This window comes from Petromyzon marinus, chromosome 13 (genome assembly GCF_048934315.1).
Source record: "Petromyzon marinus isolate PM22_M1 ecotype Great Lakes invasive population chromosome 13, UKy_Petmar_22M1.pri1.0, whole genome shotgun sequence".
Classification (NCBI taxonomy): domain Eukaryota; kingdom Metazoa; phylum Chordata; class Hyperoartia; order Petromyzontiformes; family Petromyzontidae; genus Petromyzon; species Petromyzon marinus.
Window position 1 is genome coordinate 7636084 of NC_133679.1, and position 18819 is coordinate 7654902.

At 40.8% G+C, this 18819-nt stretch overlaps 1 protein-coding gene across 6 annotated transcripts in view; it reads left to right on the forward strand.

Moving 5' to 3' along the window:
- Window positions 1–18819, forward strand: part of NTRK2 (neurotrophic receptor tyrosine kinase 2) — a 77632-nt gene that overhangs the window by 14690 nt on the left and 44123 nt on the right. For 5 of the 6 annotated variants that reach the window (XM_076066826.1, XM_032953288.2, XM_032953287.2 and 2 more), the window contains 4 exons: window positions 1693–1986; window positions 5161–5193; window positions 5707–5762; window positions 7279–7378. In XM_076066826.1, coding sequence (XP_075922941.1) covers window positions 1693–1986; window positions 5161–5193; window positions 5707–5762; window positions 7279–7378 — 483 coding nt within the window. The remainder of the gene's footprint in view (window positions 1–1692; window positions 1987–5160; window positions 5194–5706; window positions 5763–7278; window positions 7379–18819) is intronic. The other variant, XM_076066827.1, reaches the window with a different exon arrangement.

Genomic DNA, 18819 nt, shown 5'->3' on the forward strand with positions numbered 1-18819 from the left:
ATGCAATGTCCCTCCACACGGCTTGCATTCATAATGTCTCAAAGCCTAATGGCGCAGGAGAGCACGCAGCTGCAATGCACATATTGCAATTCCACTGTCATTTTAGAGCAACGGGAGTGGCATGGCCCTGGCCTCATGTCATTAAAGGGCATTTATTATAAACCAATAATTTGTATGGAACACACTCCATTACCGACTGTAAATAAGCCATCAATAAACTGGAAAGGTTTTTTTTATGTCCTTTTGATGTATTTACTGCACATTTGAAAATAGCTTTGAAAGAAATTTCAAAAATGTGGCGAACCAAAAATGTAATGTCAATCACCTCCGATTATCACAGTTGGCTACATACGGCGCAATAGAAGTTCAACATACGTACACACATGTACTGCTATGTAGTGCAAGCCCTATGCATTATTGATGTCAGCAACTTTTTTACACTATTTCCTCTGCCCAATTTATCTGTGATTTATCTAAACATGGTGCCTTACCCTCCAAGAGAACATATATGCCTACTCTGCCGTGAATATTCTTAAAGACAACTTGTGGTTAATTTACATTAACCAAATTAACCACTAATTCACATTTCCAACTATATGAACCAACAAACCTCAAATTTTTTTACGATTTAGTTTTTAAGGGTAATGAGTCGTCTTAGAGTTACACAGAAAGTAATTCATTCTGTTTTTTTTTAAGTAAAATTCATGATTTTAACATTCTAATTTGAATCCAAGTTATATGAACATATCAATGCACTTGTCATTGTTACTGTATATGTGGTGTACTTTTTATTTTAATATATTGTGGAATATATTATTATATTCGACTGGCGAAATTTGTATATATGCTGAGGAAGCAAACTTAGGAATGAATGATGGTCTTTATCACGAAAGAAACACAATAAAATCATGTCTGTGCCCAAACCTACTTGGACAATGAGCAGAGAGCCGTGCCATTTTGAGAAGCAATGCCTCCCTTTAACCAAACGTCACTCACTCTCAGGACAATAAAGTGTCTTATGACAGTTTCCTTTTTATTCTGCCAACAATTCTTTAGCTTGTGGCCATTTCCTTCACACCACTGCCAAATTTGAGCAATTTTTTTGGAATTTTAGTGAAACTAAGTTTGGAATTCCTGCACACTCTTCAAATTACACACGAACAGCTCCATTGCTGCTGCAGCAGCAGATGATCACAAGCTGTATGGTCGAAGGCAATGTGCAATTGTCAGATTGCACTTGATTGAAAAAAATAAATTGACAGCACTTTGGCTAATCCCCTATTGGACGAAGGCCTCCCCCATACTGCAATGGTCATGGGGGCTGTTTGACCATACTTCACCATTTTGGTGGATATGTTTAAGTTAAAGGAGAGATGCTCAGGAGCAATTCAGATATAACTTGCTACTGATGTTAGCCAAGGCTAGCAATCAATCTCAAGGGGCTAAACAAATGAATGCTATACCGGACAATAAATGCATTGTCCAGTGATTTCCAAATGACAGACAATTGAGTTTTGGTAAATCCATGAAGGCCGAGCATCCCAACACCGGTGCATTATCTCCAGATTGACACGTGACCATGTGCCACCTGCCCATTTGTCACGTGACTGTTAAAGAAACGCGCCGCCGCACGGTGTGCGTTCTCACTGGGCAACCGCGCCGTCTCGCATTCTCACCCCGCAACTGCCGCAGACATTCCGAAGATCATCTACCTGAACAAGGCAGAGAAGTACCACGTGTGGTGCATCCCGTTTATGGTGCGCGGGAACCCGCTGCCCACGCTCAGCTGGCTGTACAAGGGCGTGGACCTCAACGAGAGTCGCTTCGTCTCGCTGATCGTGCACCCGCTGGGGCAAGACGGCCTAGAGGGCTGCTTGGATATGGACTTGGCCACCCATCACAATAACGGAAACTACACCCTGGTTGCGAGCAACAGCCTGGGCACTGTGTCGCGCACCGTCTACTGCCACTTCATGAACAGCTCCGGTGAGGCCACGCGACATGAGCGGAGGATTAACGGGCAAATCGTGGGAGCATTCGAGGCGCACGGGGATAGCGGCATACCCGAGGAGCGTTTGGTCGAAAAGGGAAAGCTGGGTGAGATGCGATGCGCATTGACTGCCAGCGCCGATGGCGATCGAATGGTGATGATGATAATTCACACTTGCGATCAAACGCATTGATTGTATTCAGCTCGATGCGAACACAAGCTGGTGGTCAGCGACTTCGTCACCCAAGGCAGTGTGCATGAAAGTCGGAGTTCATTTCAAGCAGTTAAGTAATTTCTGCAGCAGATTAGACAAAACTGGCCGTTGGCTGTTTAATAGTAATCTGTGGTATAATTTTCAAAAGGATATTGTTCAAGAGTGGACAATTGTGTGCACGGTGTCAATCCTCAAATCCCAAATGGGGAAAATTATCTGTAACTCTATAGAAAATAATTTCAGTGAGGAGGCATATTATGATTTTCAAGGGTACCGCTTTACATTTACATAAAAAATATTAGGCTATTTTATTTCAAAGTCGTTGATATTCAAATTTGCATATTTCAAATAAAAAATAGAAATTTCATGAATTGTTTAGTGTCTAGGTTTGTTTGAGTAACAGATCTGATGGCAGCACTGTTACGCAACGCATTGGTACAAACCAGAAACTGCACTCAATGTCATGCGAAAAATATGGGTGTCAGATGTTGGGTATAATTGAATCTCTCGCTGTGTCCACTAAATCTTATGCTCGAGTTATATTTATATTCACAAGGTGATAATAAGTGTCAGATCCTATTTAATATCACCCTGAGGCTGTTTATGTATCTACGGGGCCTTATTTAGTGTAGTGCCAATAAATAGTAAATTATCTTAAGTGTTCCTTGGCAGCGTATTGCCAAGCTTTATGTTAGGCACAATTACTGTTTTGATAGTAATTTACTGCACACCAACAATGCATTTGTGAGCGGTTAGCATATTTGTTGATGGGCAAAACTCAAGGGGGGTAAAACACAAGCGGTCACGTCGACACGCGCACACCTAGTCACTTGTGCTACACAAATCGCTCTGGAGGGAAGCCTGCGTTGTGCACGCTGCCCTCAAACACCTCGCCGGGCCTCCTGCCACCCGTACTCCAAGCAGCCCGATTTACTATTCTGCCCGTGCGCTCCACAGAGTCACACTTGGGCTATGTTGTCATGGTCACGACATTCATCACGACGGTCCCCGAGCCCCGCCCCCCTCCCCCCCCCCCAAAAAAAAAGCGAGCTCGAAGACCATGCAAAAAAAAAGTCCCCATCTCCGTCTATTTGTGAACAGGCAGCTGTTGCCGTGCCCCACGTGGCGAGGTGAGCAGACATCCGTATAGAAATAACCTATTGCCAGTTAATGCTGGTGAGATAAATGCGTTAATCGTGCCACACTGCAGGATGTGGCACGCGCATGGGCAATTGGCTGGAAACGTCCCGCATGAATGTCACTATGGCACGAGCTTTCCATAATTAACTCTCCTGTACGTGACTTCTTTTCTTTTCATATATATTTATAAATAAATGAGAAAGTTCCCAACTTTTGATATCTCATTAATATTTGCCATATGCTTAGTTCTTTCGGTAAAGTCACGTTGAAGGGAAACAACATAATAATAAAATATATATAAAACAATAACAATTCTCACGACGTTTCGACCATTTGTGTTATTATGTTGTTTCCCTTCAACGTGACTTTACCGAAAGAACTAAGAATATGAATTACTGCAGTCACGAAAGCTTTAAATCAAAATTTAATATTTGCCATGTATATATATATTTTAAGACCGTGCAATTTATCAACCCCAGTGTAGTTGTTCATTTGTAACACGTTGAGACACGTCTAAAATTACAGTGCTAAAAATGCCTCGTTTGGAATTCGAGCAAGAATTTTTTTAAAAAATAACCTAAATCACACTGCAAATTATATTATATTTCTTATTGAATTTCAGTGTTAATTGTGGACGTTACTTTCCACTGCTGGGTTTCAGTGTAAATGTTAGCACTTTCATGCCACTTTATCAGATTTTTTTTATGAAAAACCTTGGGAAAATGTCCACTCAAAAACCTATGTATAGATTATATTATATCAACGCAATGCAGAGTGTGAGATACGACGGGACTTTAGTTTCCAAAAGTGTATTCGCATGCAAACTGTGCATATCCTGAGGTGGGTGGGTAGCTCCAGAGGCTAATGCAAAATCTGAGGTCCCTGTCATTAAACTGAGTTTTTCTGTGTTACACAGTGATGGTCGCAGCCCAGTAACCTGTATGAAGCTACAAATAGCCACTATCAGACATTTTTATTTTTTACTAAACTTGGATTGTTCCAGCTCTGATCATTAAACGTACGACCAACAGTGTTTTCAGGACATGTAAAATAATTATTCCTGTTGTGGATAATGAGACCTATACAGCTCACTTCAAAAGAGACCTAATGTAACACAGTATGGTGCCCAAATCTCTCTGTGCGAGTTCCAAATGGAGTTTTCAATTTAAAACTTGCAGACAGCACACTTGGAATATAATTGTCAAAGATAGCGTTCTATATATATACACGTGATTTTTTTTTCTTCCTATTACAACAAATGTATCTTGTGCAGTGCCACACATTCAATTAAACCTCACACTGTTCCCATGGGATTAATGTTGAGATTCCATCAATTGAGCAATCAACCACTGGGAAATCAACACTGGTTTTCATGCATTATTGGCCACCATACCGCCTTTTGCATTAGAAACACGTGGAGACTATCAATAGGCACACCTGCGAAACATCTCTTGTTTAGACACCATCTCATTTCTACCAAATTCAAGGATTATTTAAACATTGCGTCTCATATATATGATAGCTTGTCAATTATTTTTAGGATAAGATAGCAAAATATAAGCCAGAGTTATGGCAAGCACCAATCCTGCATATTTTAATGTCGGTTAAGGTATTTAATTTCATTTGATCTACACAAAATTTTAGGGTATTACAGATATATATTTTTAAATGCTTACCTATAATTGTATATGTCTTAGGAACAGGACAAGATAACCATATGCTAACACAGGCATGCACATGCACATAAACGTATTAATTTACAGCATCAGCGACATGTAGAAAACTGAGTCTAATTATTTGCATTTTCAATTTATAGGTTTCCTTTCGGAAGAAGTCGTCATCAAAAGCGGTAATGCTTAATATATTTTTTGTAACTTAGTGATTTTTTTACACATTCATAATGGCAATCTCATCCATCAACTAAACGTTTAAGCTGCAGGGAGCCGTGTGGCTGAAGGGGGTCCCAGATTGATGCACAGCTACGGATTAACCAAATAGGCAATTCATTTACAAGCTTTTTATTTATTTATGAGAGTTACTGAAGCAGCAACTATAAAAAATATATTTCGTGTGTGCAGTTGCTTGGGGCCCCGACTGAGGACCTTGATAACCTTAAAACCATCCCCTCACGTATTAAAAATGAAAGCGTTGTAAGATCCTTATTCACAAATAAAACTATACTTCACAAAAGATGTAACAAAAGTGCTTACACAGTGACCAAACCTCAAGTGAATCTTCTACACAATTTAACGCAAGCCCTTTTTAGACAGAAGGGTAAAGAGAACTAAAATATGCATGTTATGCTGGAGCCTTGTGACTTTGTGACACCGTGCACTCTTTATTTTTATTATGAATTTCACAGACGGGCCAATCTCACCGAACGCGACACGGGAGGAGCCAGAGGGCGAGGCATACGGGGTCAGTGAGTTGCCACTGCTTAGCACCACGGCCCCTTTGGATTCTGTGAATAATTCAGCTTCCCCTCAAGGCGTGCAGAGTCGACAACGCTGTCGGGGTTTTTGGTTGCAATAAAAAAGAGAATCGCTGGCAGGGGGCTATGGGGGGGGGGGGGGGGGTTTGATCACGGGGCAGTGTCTGCACGAGACCGATAACATGAGGCCATGTGGCCAGCTGAGCAGTTTTAATTAACGCTGGCACGCACCGCGCAGCGCACGCATGAACAGCACCGTCAGGCTCTTTTGGTGGCGGCTGGGAAAAGAAAGGCACAATTAAAAATTGTTTTAAACATAATTGTGCTTAAAATGCACATTTTCTCCAGATTTTATCTCGATGAAAATGCTAAATAGTGATAAGTGAAGCGTTGTGCTAACCCTTCGACTGTAACGATTAAGATGGTGATCACGACAGCAATTATGACTTTATCGCATTTTAAAGATAAGGTCCGCTCTACAGTGTTGCCAAATGATACTGTTCGACCAATGTTTGCAAATACAAGCTGATGTCTCCATTGCATGTTTGGAACAATAAATGTTTTCATTGTAAAATTGCACGAAATTGGAAGATAACTTGTTCATATTATATCACTTCTGAAGAATGTATACGGCGTGCACCTTTGCATGATGAAATACAAATGTGATCTTACTGCCATGCGCAATGTTTTGAAAACCAAGCATCAAATTAATCTACAAGTCTGGCACTCAACATCTGACATGCAGTGTGGACAGGATCACTTCCTATAAATTGACTGCGTGACATTCATCCACTCGGGATGCTTGATATGCATTCATTGGCTGGGCTCTTTAACCAAAACAATACAGGAGTAACATGTAAACAGTTTGTAATTGCAACATTGTCATTCAGTAGACTGGTAAATGTTCTCGTTTTAAGTGGGTGTCATTTGTAATAATATAGATTGAGGCTTTTTTTATTATGATTACAGCAATCATAACAATTGTTGAAAAAAAAGGTATGAAGGAAATTAGTTATTTTTAAAAGAATGAAATTGCGAAACTATTTTTTTTAAATATATTAAAAATATGCATTGCAATTATCTTCCCCACCAAAATATTGCAGTTACATTTTTTGACGGGTTTTCAGCTGTAACTACGATATGGCTAGGTGGTGCCGCTGATTAAACTCAATCGACTCTCCAAAGCTTTGCCAGCTGAAAGCTTGCCAATTAATTACCGATGAGTGACTGACTCAACCTCTCATGCCCATGAGGTCAATAACATTGGTACTGCTTTGCAGGAAGTCAAAAGCAGCCTCAATGTGAAGAAGACTGGTCCCCTTCCATGGGAAGGAACAATTTACATCGCTGACATCAGATTAACTTTATAAGTGCCCACTTAATTTATTTTGCCGTGTAGGGGAGACACCTTAGCTTAAACTTGATCCGAATTGACTAATGCTGTGGTACAGTACCGTACTCGTAACTTGTATTGAATCAAGAACTATGCATTTGTCAACGCAGGTGTACTTGGCAGTGAGCATTGCGGCATTTGCCTGCATCGTACTCGCTGGAATGATCGTCCTTATCAACAAGTACGGACGTTCCAAATTCAACATGAAAGGTACCAATTTTCAGACATTTATGCACGCATGTTTTGGCAAGGGCGCGGGTGCCCGAGACACGCCTTGTGCAGAGTAGTGCGATACATAATTGGTCTCCGTAGAAACCAGAGCAAGTCGAATCGTGTGGCTGTCCCGACAGTGTTGGCTCAACAAATTCAACGAGTGCGGTTTTATTTTCCTGTTTGCCCCCCACGCTAAAGGAACTTTTCTGAGGAAATGTGGAGAAAAATGTGTTGCTTTTGCAGTATTGAAAGTCTCGAAGGGACAACGCAGCTCTGGGCTTGTGGGAGAGATGTCATTTATGTCACGAGAGGTGGTGTAATAGATGTCGGTTTTCTGGAGGAATATTGTTTTGTGTGTATTATTGTAGGTATTTTAAACAAGTCTCATTACTTTTAAACTGTAATAGTATAGATCTACATTTTTAAAAATACTAAAGTAAAAAAAAGTTCATACAGTCTACCATATCTTACAACATGTTGCATCCCACAAATTACAATATTTGAAAAAACACCCAAACTAAAGTAACAATATACACCTGTCAAATGTTTACACATAAATGCATGTACTCTACTCTAGGCTCTTAAAACATCAGCTTATCTTGAGTGCATGTCTAATAATTCATATTTTTGTGAAATATACATGCTATATTGTGTGATAACAATAGTGTGATATTAATACAATGTATTAGCTAATTTACATTGAATAGCAGGAGGAGGCTTTTACATAGTGTTGCTGACCAGGGTGCTGAAATTAATATAAATATTTTTTTCTAAAATAATGTACAGTACTACATTTTTAAGTGTTAGAAAAGTTACAATGTACCAATCTTTAGGATTATGACAATTGTATATATTTAAACTTCGTCTTCGTATATGTATATATATTAACAAAAGTCATACAAACACATAAAGATAACGCCTGATGAGACATTGTTCACAAATACACACCAGACCTAAAGTGAATGGATATACAATAATTTAAAGACATTATCTCAGTAATATATGTATTAAATGTCAGAGTGCCTTATCCAATAACATAGCATGCAGGTTATCAAGATTTTCATTGCAACCGACGTTTGTGATATCGCAAGCTGGTACAATGAATTTACCTTCGCTCAACAGTTTACACGGATCATTAGCATATGGTTATCATTTGCATCTTAGTTACAAAAGTTTTTTTTAAGTTGTGTGTTTGTCAATTCATGACCAATGCAATGATGTATAGAGACCAATACGAATATCAGGTTGTGTGGACTACATAGCGCATCAGTCATTTAATGTTGTGGTGAATGCATATGGGAGGCTATGGGTTTGCGCTAAGTGTAGACAGTGTATATATGTCTAATTTGGCCATTTGTGTATAATACCCTGAACAAAATATGTTGACTCAGTATCATTGCAATGGCCACGCAGTTGTGTGCCCAATTATCCGTTTTTTTTCCTGCGTAAACCTTTGCACGTAACATTTTAAACAGGGACAGGAATTTAAAAAAAAGTTGATGTTATGTCAAAAATACTACGCAAATTCTTAATTAGAATTGGCAAACAGCAATTAAGAGGCTCATCAAAATAACGTGGCGATTTGCACCGGAGCATAGCGATGACCTATATCGTGCTGTACGGTACTCAATTGAGAATGTGTCAAATCATCTATAAACGCTGAGATGTATTAGGCTACCATGATGATTGCCATGCCCATCTTCCTCCTGTGTACGCACCATGTATTATCCAGCTTGTAATTTAACATCTTTTGGGTTTGTTAGCTAAACGCACACATGGTGTTTATATGTACTTATATAGTGTATAACAAAAACTAATTTTATATGTCTCATATTTAATTTGTCTGACTTATTTTGTCCAATAAGTTTCATATATATATTTGATAAACTGTATTTGCTGTTTACGAATTGTAGATGTTTGTTTTATTTTTGATTTCCTTCTAATAAGTTGAATAAAATAAAGACTGTTTTTTTTGTCACGATTTGATTTTTATTTTATTTGTCCAGATATATTTTTTATAATTGCGAATGTTAATTTAAAAGATCGAATTTGTAGATTATTGTAAACCAATACAAATGCATAAACTCATATGAGACCAAATAACTGTCAATTAGGCACGTCAGGTTATACAGTGTGATTGACATGCAATTTAATTTTTGTATACATCACTGCCAATAGAATAATTTATGAAAACGCTCTGAGCTGTGAAGCATTTGGAAATATCCAATATTAACATATTAATTCTAAACAACAGCCATCATCTTACAGCATTTCAACAAGCGTTCTGTAACAAATAACTTTACAATTTTGGGGGAAATGGTTTGAAGAAATATTATAATATAGTTTGTCCCGAACATTCCAAACTATACTGTTACAGATACGTGTTTTTGGTACAGCATCTTGCGATGGAGTAGCATTTAAATGCTATATAAATGAAAGTGTTATCTATTGTTTATCCTTAGATAAAGACTAAACCTGTGGAATATTTAATGATCTCACTAAACTGCATTTACCACTACCACATGAGCTGATTATTAATAAAGTAGAACTTGATGTTCTGAGTTGGAGGCACATAATTCCAAGTCGTTTTTACTGCAAATTTGATCAATAATCTCCAAGATACAGCTAATGAAACACAAGCTTCTTGGAAGCATAACAATTACCCAAATAGAGTTAAATATGTTTAGTTACTTGTGACGTCTGTTTCTCATTGAGGCTACGAGGACTGCGATGAAACATTTCCCCTCAAAGTTTCCCCCCTTCCCAACTGGGTAGACATCCTATCAATTGCTTCCAACGGTGCCAATCAACCTGAGGATTTAAATGATTCAGGCATTACAATTGATGCCGGTATCTCCACTTTGCCCGCGGCAGGCAGCGGCGTTAGCCCAGGGATTTTAATGCAGAGCGGAGGGCTTCGCTGAGGGAGGAAGGCAAGGCAAGCGGATTTCAGCTCAGGAGCCAGGAGAGCTAAACTGGCCCCGGACAAAATTGGATTTGCGTGGCCAAAATGCTTTCAAGTTATCTGTCTCGCAGGTAGCCATATGTCTTTGGCTATTCACTTAACAGAATTAAACCCGGAGCAATAATTTAAGCTTTGATTTATGGAGGGCAAGGTTGACCTAAGATGTGAATGAGAATACAACAAATTGCTTTGTATTCCTTGGTCTTTCGGTAAAGTCACGTAGATAGGTTCAAAGAAAATAACAAACAAATAACAAACATTATTTTTTCTTTGAACCTATCTACGTGACTTTACCGAAAGAAGCAAAGAATATGCATTTCTGCAGTCACGAAAGCTTGAAGTCAATATTTAAATTGCTTTGTTTTTTGTTCGTGTTTGCTAACGCTGCCGCAACGTAAACATTAAATGTCCAACTAATTAAAATAATTAAAAACAATGAACCCTCGACCACAAGGCAGGTTTGAAAGATGTTTGAAAAAGCGATGTAACTAAATTGCCACCAGCATGCATTCCCCCAGTTTACCTACAGAGTAAATTCACACAAAATCAACAATGCAAATCAAATGTGGTATTTAAAAAAAGTCTTAAAATTTGCATTATTTGTATGAGAATTAAAATGTTGTGCTGTAGTTCTATTATTTTCCATTTTGATACATTTAAAAAAAAACGAATTACCCTGAGCCATTCTTCACTGGCGTTTCATTCTACAAGTAAATTAATGAAGCCTGAAGGTGTAATTAAATGCACAAAAAGGACCTGCCAGTTCCCGTGCGCGTTAGATTTTCATTACCTAAAGAGACCAAACTCAACGGTGCGTTACGGTGAAACAGCCAACAGGGGAAATGATTCACAGCCACGGCTGGGAGTGCAACGTTATTGGTGCATCTTCACAAAACATCTCTCTTGCTAATGAAGGCAACACCCTCTACAAGCCCCTGAGGATTCATAACGGGCGAGCTTCAACTGTAGGGTGCGTGTAACCCCCCCCCCCACCCACCGTCTCTTTGTAGGCACACATTAGTCACAGTTGTAAACAAAACGATGAATAACGCTCAGAGGCTCGTGAGAAGCTCAGGACAGGCACGAACGAGCCAGCCCAAATGCCTTGAAGCATTTCAACCAGTTTAACGTGAAACTGCTGGATACTTAATTAATGGGTGCGAGTTATAGGCTGGAGGTTAATAAGTGAAGCACTAGACTAATAATTGCCCAACAATTTCGGACGATGAGGTTTTATGATGAAAAAAAAAGAATTTACACTAAGAAAACAAATCCTTACAGATCACTCAATCTGACCAATGTGACATTCGAGGCAAGCACAAACTCAGAGCAGTCGGCTGGCTAAAGACAAGCAGCACTATTGTCTCACCAGGGCTCCACACTTTGGAGGGCAATTTTAAAGAATTTTCACAAATCACACGAATTCTGAAAGCAATAAATCTTATCTTCACATCGTTTCCCCCCACCCCCACCTCGGCATGTTCACTCATTGCACGAACCACGATGGACTGCACAGTGAGATTGTGATGGCATTCCTGTGCCTCCTTTTGTAGTGCACTGCCCCCATTTTATCCCTGGCTGTTGCAACAGCTTTCGGCGTGAAATGGCAAAAATGCCAAGAAATTTAAATGACGCTGAAAAATTAGACAATGGGACTTGTTTGACATATCAGCTGATGGAGTCTTAATTAGGACGGCAGAATGCCACACATATCAGCAGTGATTTTTTTTTTTATCATTCACTTCCAAAGGCGAACAACTGAGGCATGTAATGTGATTTCTTCTAATATAAGAAAAAAACCAATCTGTAATGAAAATAAAATAATGAGCCCTTTTATAAAAGTAGGCAAAATGTGTTTTTTACATTTGTTATTCTGCTAGCATTAGCATAATAAAATGTGATATTATTAAATGTGCAGCATCATGAATGCATTAATTTCACAATTTAACTCGGATTCTCGAGCCTAGATTAATGCGTGCACGCATGCAAATCTCAAAGTAACCACACGCATTGGATTTCCAAGGTTATCACTGGAATTATATTCCAGTTCGGTATGTTCGCGAAAACTATGCTCATGAATCAGTCGTGTATTTGCTTAATCAGGTCACGTTTATGTAGGTTTACCACAATAAAAGTTACAGATTTCCAACGACGGATGCAAAAATTGGTAATTTCAAATGAATGATTGGGGCACAAAGTGCAGAGACTCAATCAGTACCCATTCAAAGACGTCTAGTAAATCAGGACCAGGGTCTCCTAACTGCACTTCCAATCAGATGTAATAATACACGTGTAATAAGAAGTGGTATTTTTTTCTAGGCTAGTTTTCTGATATTTAGGGGAAATGCGAGTTTTGGCATTAGCTGGGGCACTTTCCTTAAAATATCAGCTCATATTTGCACTTTATTGGGCATCTCTGATCACAGTGCCTTCTGAAGGTACGGGGAGCAAATGGAAGGTAGGAGGTGAAAATCGATGGAAAAATCATTATTAACCTTGATGGAGCATTAGCTATGTATATTCTTAACACTCTCAGTCTCTGAATGATTGCCAAATTGTGTCTATTTTGTTCTGCCATTTTAAAACACGAGTGGCTTTTTAAGCCCCGAACTGTGGAATTGGAAAACAGTGCATTATTCTTCTTTGGTTCTTTCGGTAAAGTCACGTAGAATGAGAATAAAATAATAAATTGATAAAATAAAATAACACAATAATATTCTCACGACGTTTCGGCCACAACACAAGCGGCCTTCATCAGGTGAAGGGACGAGACTGTCTGGTAGGACAGCGCTGGAGTGAAAGAGCCACGTTCAGATCACGGCCTTTAAGCTGTGTGAGAGGAACAAAGCGCCCTCAACTTTAGCACCACGGATAGCTACGGGCCCCGTTCAGACGGACGAGTTCGTCCATGGTCGGAACAGAGGAGGGGGAGAGAGACAGCTTAGAGTCGCGGCATCTCTTCAGAAAGAACCAAAGAAGATTAATCATTGCAGTCACGAAAGCTTTAAATCGAAATTCAGTGCATTATTGTTTATGGTCTTTTTTAACACCGAAATATGTGCAACATTTTGTTTGTCTTCTATAAAGCAGCATATTAATTTTACATTTCAAGCGATTAATTTAGAAGTGGAAAGACAGCTATCAACATTGACAGATTTTAAATTCTAAAACAATTCTTCTGAACTTCCGCTCTTAAAAAAAACATGAAATAAACATTGTACATTTGGTATTTGAACCTTATGGCGGCACCCCTCACATAATGTCCGTGATGCAGTCATGTTTAGTCTGTTGATGGTCGGCGATGCGGCAGTCGACTCATCTCGACGAGCTGTACTCACGATGCACCACCGCCACGGTGCGTGCCGCGAGCGTTCAGGGGTTTCAGCGCAATCGTCCTCGCTGTGTTTGAACATCGCGGAGTCGCACTGATTTCGGATTGATTGGTACCCCAGTCGCGGAGTTAAGTAACACCCCTGGAAAAAATAGTGTCCCAGAAATAAAATATTTAATTACCTCGGACATTTTTTTTTATTATTTTGTACCCCGGGGTACCACCATAAGGATCATTTGCACCATTCTTATTGCACAAAGGCTTTCACAAAGGCACTATGTTTGAGAGATGTGTAAGTTATGCCAATAAGGGGCAATGATGCAATATGCTGTTACCCAATGTAATAATTGTATATTTTTTATTATGTGGATCATGACGTTGGCACAGATGGGCGACTACTTTTTTTTTTTAAATAACGTCACGCAATCTCTAACATCTACTCTGAAGCAGATGTCTCAGATGTTTGGTTAATACACCCGCAGTATTAACTAGGGCAGCCGCTGATCTCGAACCACGAACCTCTGCAACTAGCAGCAAATGCAATATTGCACAGCCATTCACTGTCCAAAAATAACAGTTAATTGCTGGGTCTATTTCCCCAAAATGTACAGCTATACATCAATTTAGTGTGAAAATATAAAATGGGGTACTTGAAAAAAATTTGTTCAAGAAAATGAACGGCACAGATCAGTGCACAGATTTAATTATCATTTTTTTAAAAATTGTTCCGGACATATGCTACTATGCCACACTGATGTCAGACATCGGTGCCGTCCAGACTTTACCCATTCCATTCCATCCACTTTGAAAAAAGTATTCACCTCCGCCACCACGATCGATACGGATGGGATATGCAAAAAGGCAGTGGCGACATTGGAGTCCTTTTGACATTGTCGGAAGCCGAGTGCCCGGCCTCTTTGTAAAAGTGACACAGAAAATATGCCCGCACGGCAAAATTCCGGGGGCGGAGAGCGATGAGAGTGGATGATGCAAACAAGAATTATCGGACATGTCGGCCGTAAGGCAGAGGCTCAACCACTGCCGGGAGCTTGAATTTCTGAGAGTCAGCAACGACAACCACTCGGCAGCCCCATCAAGGTTAAACGGAGGGGCAGCAGCGGGAGGGGGGGAGAGGGTGGAGTGGCCGTGGAGATCGTTTCTCTGCTGCAATCGCTCCGTGATTGTGGGCCAAGAGGTTAATTTCCCTCGAACATAAACAGGAGTTAATGAGAGTGACAATCTGCGGAAAAAATATTTACGCTCAAATTCGGAGGAGGGTGTCAATCAATACGCGGTAATGACTTAAATATGCACCAGGAATGGTTAATGGTTACAGTAGGATGAGACGATACATGCTTGACACTGCGCGCAAAGGTTTAACTGGAGCTAATGGAATGGCAAGATGACTGTGCAAAGGACACAAAAGCACTGTGAATCATGATATTTATATTGATATTCAGCTTGTGTAAGATTTAGTTAGTCACTGACGTGACACGCTGTTATCGTGCGGAGATTTATGGTAGAATGCTGTGAACTTCATATTGGTAGATATTGTTTTCCTGTTCAACATTACATTGCCTTGGCGCAGCGGTTAGTGCAATAGCACTTTAAACCTGGGCACCTGAGTGCCATTCGTGGTCATGGCTTAAGTCGGTGACGAGTGATATCTGAACCGCTCTTGGGCACACCCCCTTTACCAACCCTTACCAACACGGTGAAGTATGGTCAAATAACCCACATGACCCGCATAGCACGGAGAGACCCTCATCCCGCAGTGAACTGGCAAAGGGCTATAGAGGATCCTAATATATTTGAACAAAAATTGCTATGAAATAAGTTCAACGTTCCTGGCTTTTGCGAATTGCAAAGTACGAGACGTTAAGAAAATCCACCGAGATACTTAGTCGCTCCCCACGTTTTCAATGTGGTAGCAGCACCAATGACCTTTGCTGATTTGGAGGAACGTGCTGGCAAAATTCTGCAGTAAAAAAAATCTGTGCAATCTGTAAACAGGATCGAGTGTATAATCATGGCACATTTAAAGGCATTGATGTCCCTATAAAAGGTCATCATAATTCATTGTTAGTTGAACACAATCAAAATAATGAATCCATTCAAAATGTTGAGTTACCATCAATATGGCTCAATTCTGCGTGGAAGAAACTGGATACTTTCTCTACCCAGGCTTCAATGTGTACTACCCGTGCATATTGGTATGCATAGGTGAAATGAAACCATTCAACAATCACTTCGAAAGCGTAACAGAAAAGCAAGGTGTGGTGTGCACACTAATAACAGTACAAACGTTTTCACGTTTTGCATTGCAACCAATGCTGGCAGTCGAACACTGATTGCGTTGTTCTTGTGCAGAGAAATCCCAGAAAAGTTATTGTCCATTACATGGGTACCATTTTGCAACATACCTATTATAAAATAAAAAATAAAAATACTAAAATCCAGAAAACATTGCATTAATAAACAACACAACAATGCATTAGCAACGCACACGCTTATATAATATCGGAGCTGCGCAAAGGAAAATGACTCCATTACATTTAGCCAGGCTGACGGCAAATCGTGACTGTTTTGGCAGGGAACAAATATAAATTGCCTGGCAGCTTTCAATAATTTGCCTTGATCAGCAACCCTTTACATCGCACCAACATTGTTTTACATTTTATTTATATTCACTATGAAAACACTGACGCAGCGAGCAACTATTCCATGGCCACTAACATAATATTGTCCGAGGGAAGAAACTGCATCACTTGTCCAGCTCAGTACTTTTGCACCAAAGCTTTTCATTGTAACTTCATTCGGAGGTCAGCGGGACCGCTTAATTGAAGCCATCCCTTTTCCTTTTTTGCCTTCATTGCTTATTTATGAAACCCTTCACAGCTGCGGATTTGTAGCAAATTATCTGTGTTACATTGAAGCGATGGCTTTGTGTCACGGGACTGCAGTGCCCGCGTGGGTGAAAGACGCGTTGGCCGTCGAACGTAACGCACGAGTAAATCCTCCTGGAGTCGCCAGAGTGAAACGGCTTTCGGCAGCCTCTGCTCGTGTCAGATTTAAGGACCGTGCCACCTTGCTCTCCCGAACAGGAGAGCTCAAACCCAGCTGCCCAGCCTACCCCCACGGTTGCTGCCCTTTTCAAAAGAATTCTCAAACGTTCCCCAACGTCGCTGAGCACGGGCCAAGAATACAAATGACTTCACCCGAATGCGATGTTTAAAGCTTCAGCTTTGCCTGCCACTTCTGTCATCCTCAAAGACAAAGATCCCTCATATACCCTTTCAGAGACTGTTGAGCGAACACCTACGAAGGCCGGCGCGGTAACACGAGGGGGGTGGGTGGCCGACACCATGCCCGGCGGCCTTTGTCTCCCCAGTGCTGATGTTTACACACCGCACGAGATACTCGTTTGAGGCCGAGTCGACCTAGGGGATGCCCAGGTACTGGTTCAAATATTCGCCACTGTTATTGGTCTTGAGCGGGAATCGACTCGAGAGTCGCCAGGTTCATAGCCCACTCCGCCACCGCTCCCCACTCTGTCATCTTCACAAACATGCTCACATGCAACAGCAACAAAAACACCCATTTCTAAACGTTGCCTAGGTGCAGCTTTATGCCGCGATCGCTTTGACTCACATGTCCACCGTCAGGAGATGCGACAAATAACACCTCGTGCAAGTTGCGTATGGGTGTCGTCGTCATCTTCTCTCACATATCCTGTAAATCTCAAAGAATAATATTGCACATCAGCACGAGGGTCAAGCCCCATTCACGATGCAATTTTTACTGAAATCACACTGACAGGTTACAACACCATTAAGTGTCTGTACCTATTGAAGTGCCCTCTTCTTTCACGTCGCTGTATATCATTATACGGCACTCGCGATTGAAAACGGAAAGAGTAAAAATTTTCCCCCCAGAACTTTCATTAGAATTCAGAGGGTCTAACAGGCTGTTGAATCAAATTGCTAAAACAAAAAAAAACCAATAATAATAATAAAAACAAGTATTTTGGAAGAAAACAGAATTAGGAATCCAAAGGTCAATTTCTCAACAGTATAAAAGCTAGGTTTTGTTGCAGCCTTGTGGAAAGGTTGATTAGTATTTAGGGCGCAGCTCTACTTTGAAAGCTTCCGTAGTTCCGACAAGGACAAGGAGGCTCTGTGCTCCGTCGTTTGGTGAGCCCTCCCACACACACACACACATCCTTGTGCAACTGCCAACACCATTCTGGTGCTGAATGGGACGGTGACGGGAAACAGGGGTTGACCCCCATCACCCGTAGACATCACCTCCCACTAACCCTCGCCGCCGCAGCTCGCCGATCCACTTGAGCCACGGGGGCCCCCCCCCGCTCGTCAACAGTTCCCACGGCCTTCCTGTGAGGAATCCATCCCCTTGCTGCACGGACAGCATCGTCCCCAAGAGCTCAGCGTTAATGCCAACCTCCTGATGAGATGTTCTCTTCGATCGCAAGGAGACGATGCCGGCACAAAGAGACAATTATTTCTGTCATCCGGCACAGCGCAACACCAGAACAACAACAACAACAACCAAATAGCCATGTCACAATTACAACTAATTTATTCACTTTTAGGTGGTGGGTAAATTAAACTTGGTGGGATTTTATATCTCATATAAATTCTACTTTGCGTTGCGTTATTAGGTCCTGTTCCTCTAAGCAGAAAAGTATGTTCATAATGTTGGGATAAAATATCCCCCGATTGATTCAGTACTTATAGTATTTAACATTGCCCAGCAAGCGGAGGGTGAAATATTTAACCAGACTAGCAGCCTACATGTCCTTTGGACGTGACCATCCCTCCGGCCAGCCAGGAAAACTTTGAATATTATATAAAGCCCTATCTCTCTCCACCTCTTTCTTGCCTTCTCTGTACTGTATATCCCAACTCATCTAACTTTCTGGCTTTGTCCGTTTACATGTATTTATTTATCTATTGCTCTGTCCTCTCTTCTACCTCTCCCTCTGTCTTGCCTCTCCTTTCTTGGCCTTTCACTCTCCTTACCCCTCTGCGCTCCCTCTCTTCCTTCCTCCTGTATTTCGCTCCCTCAACTCCATTATGTATCTCCATCCCTCACCTCTCTTCTCTATCTCGCTTCCCCATC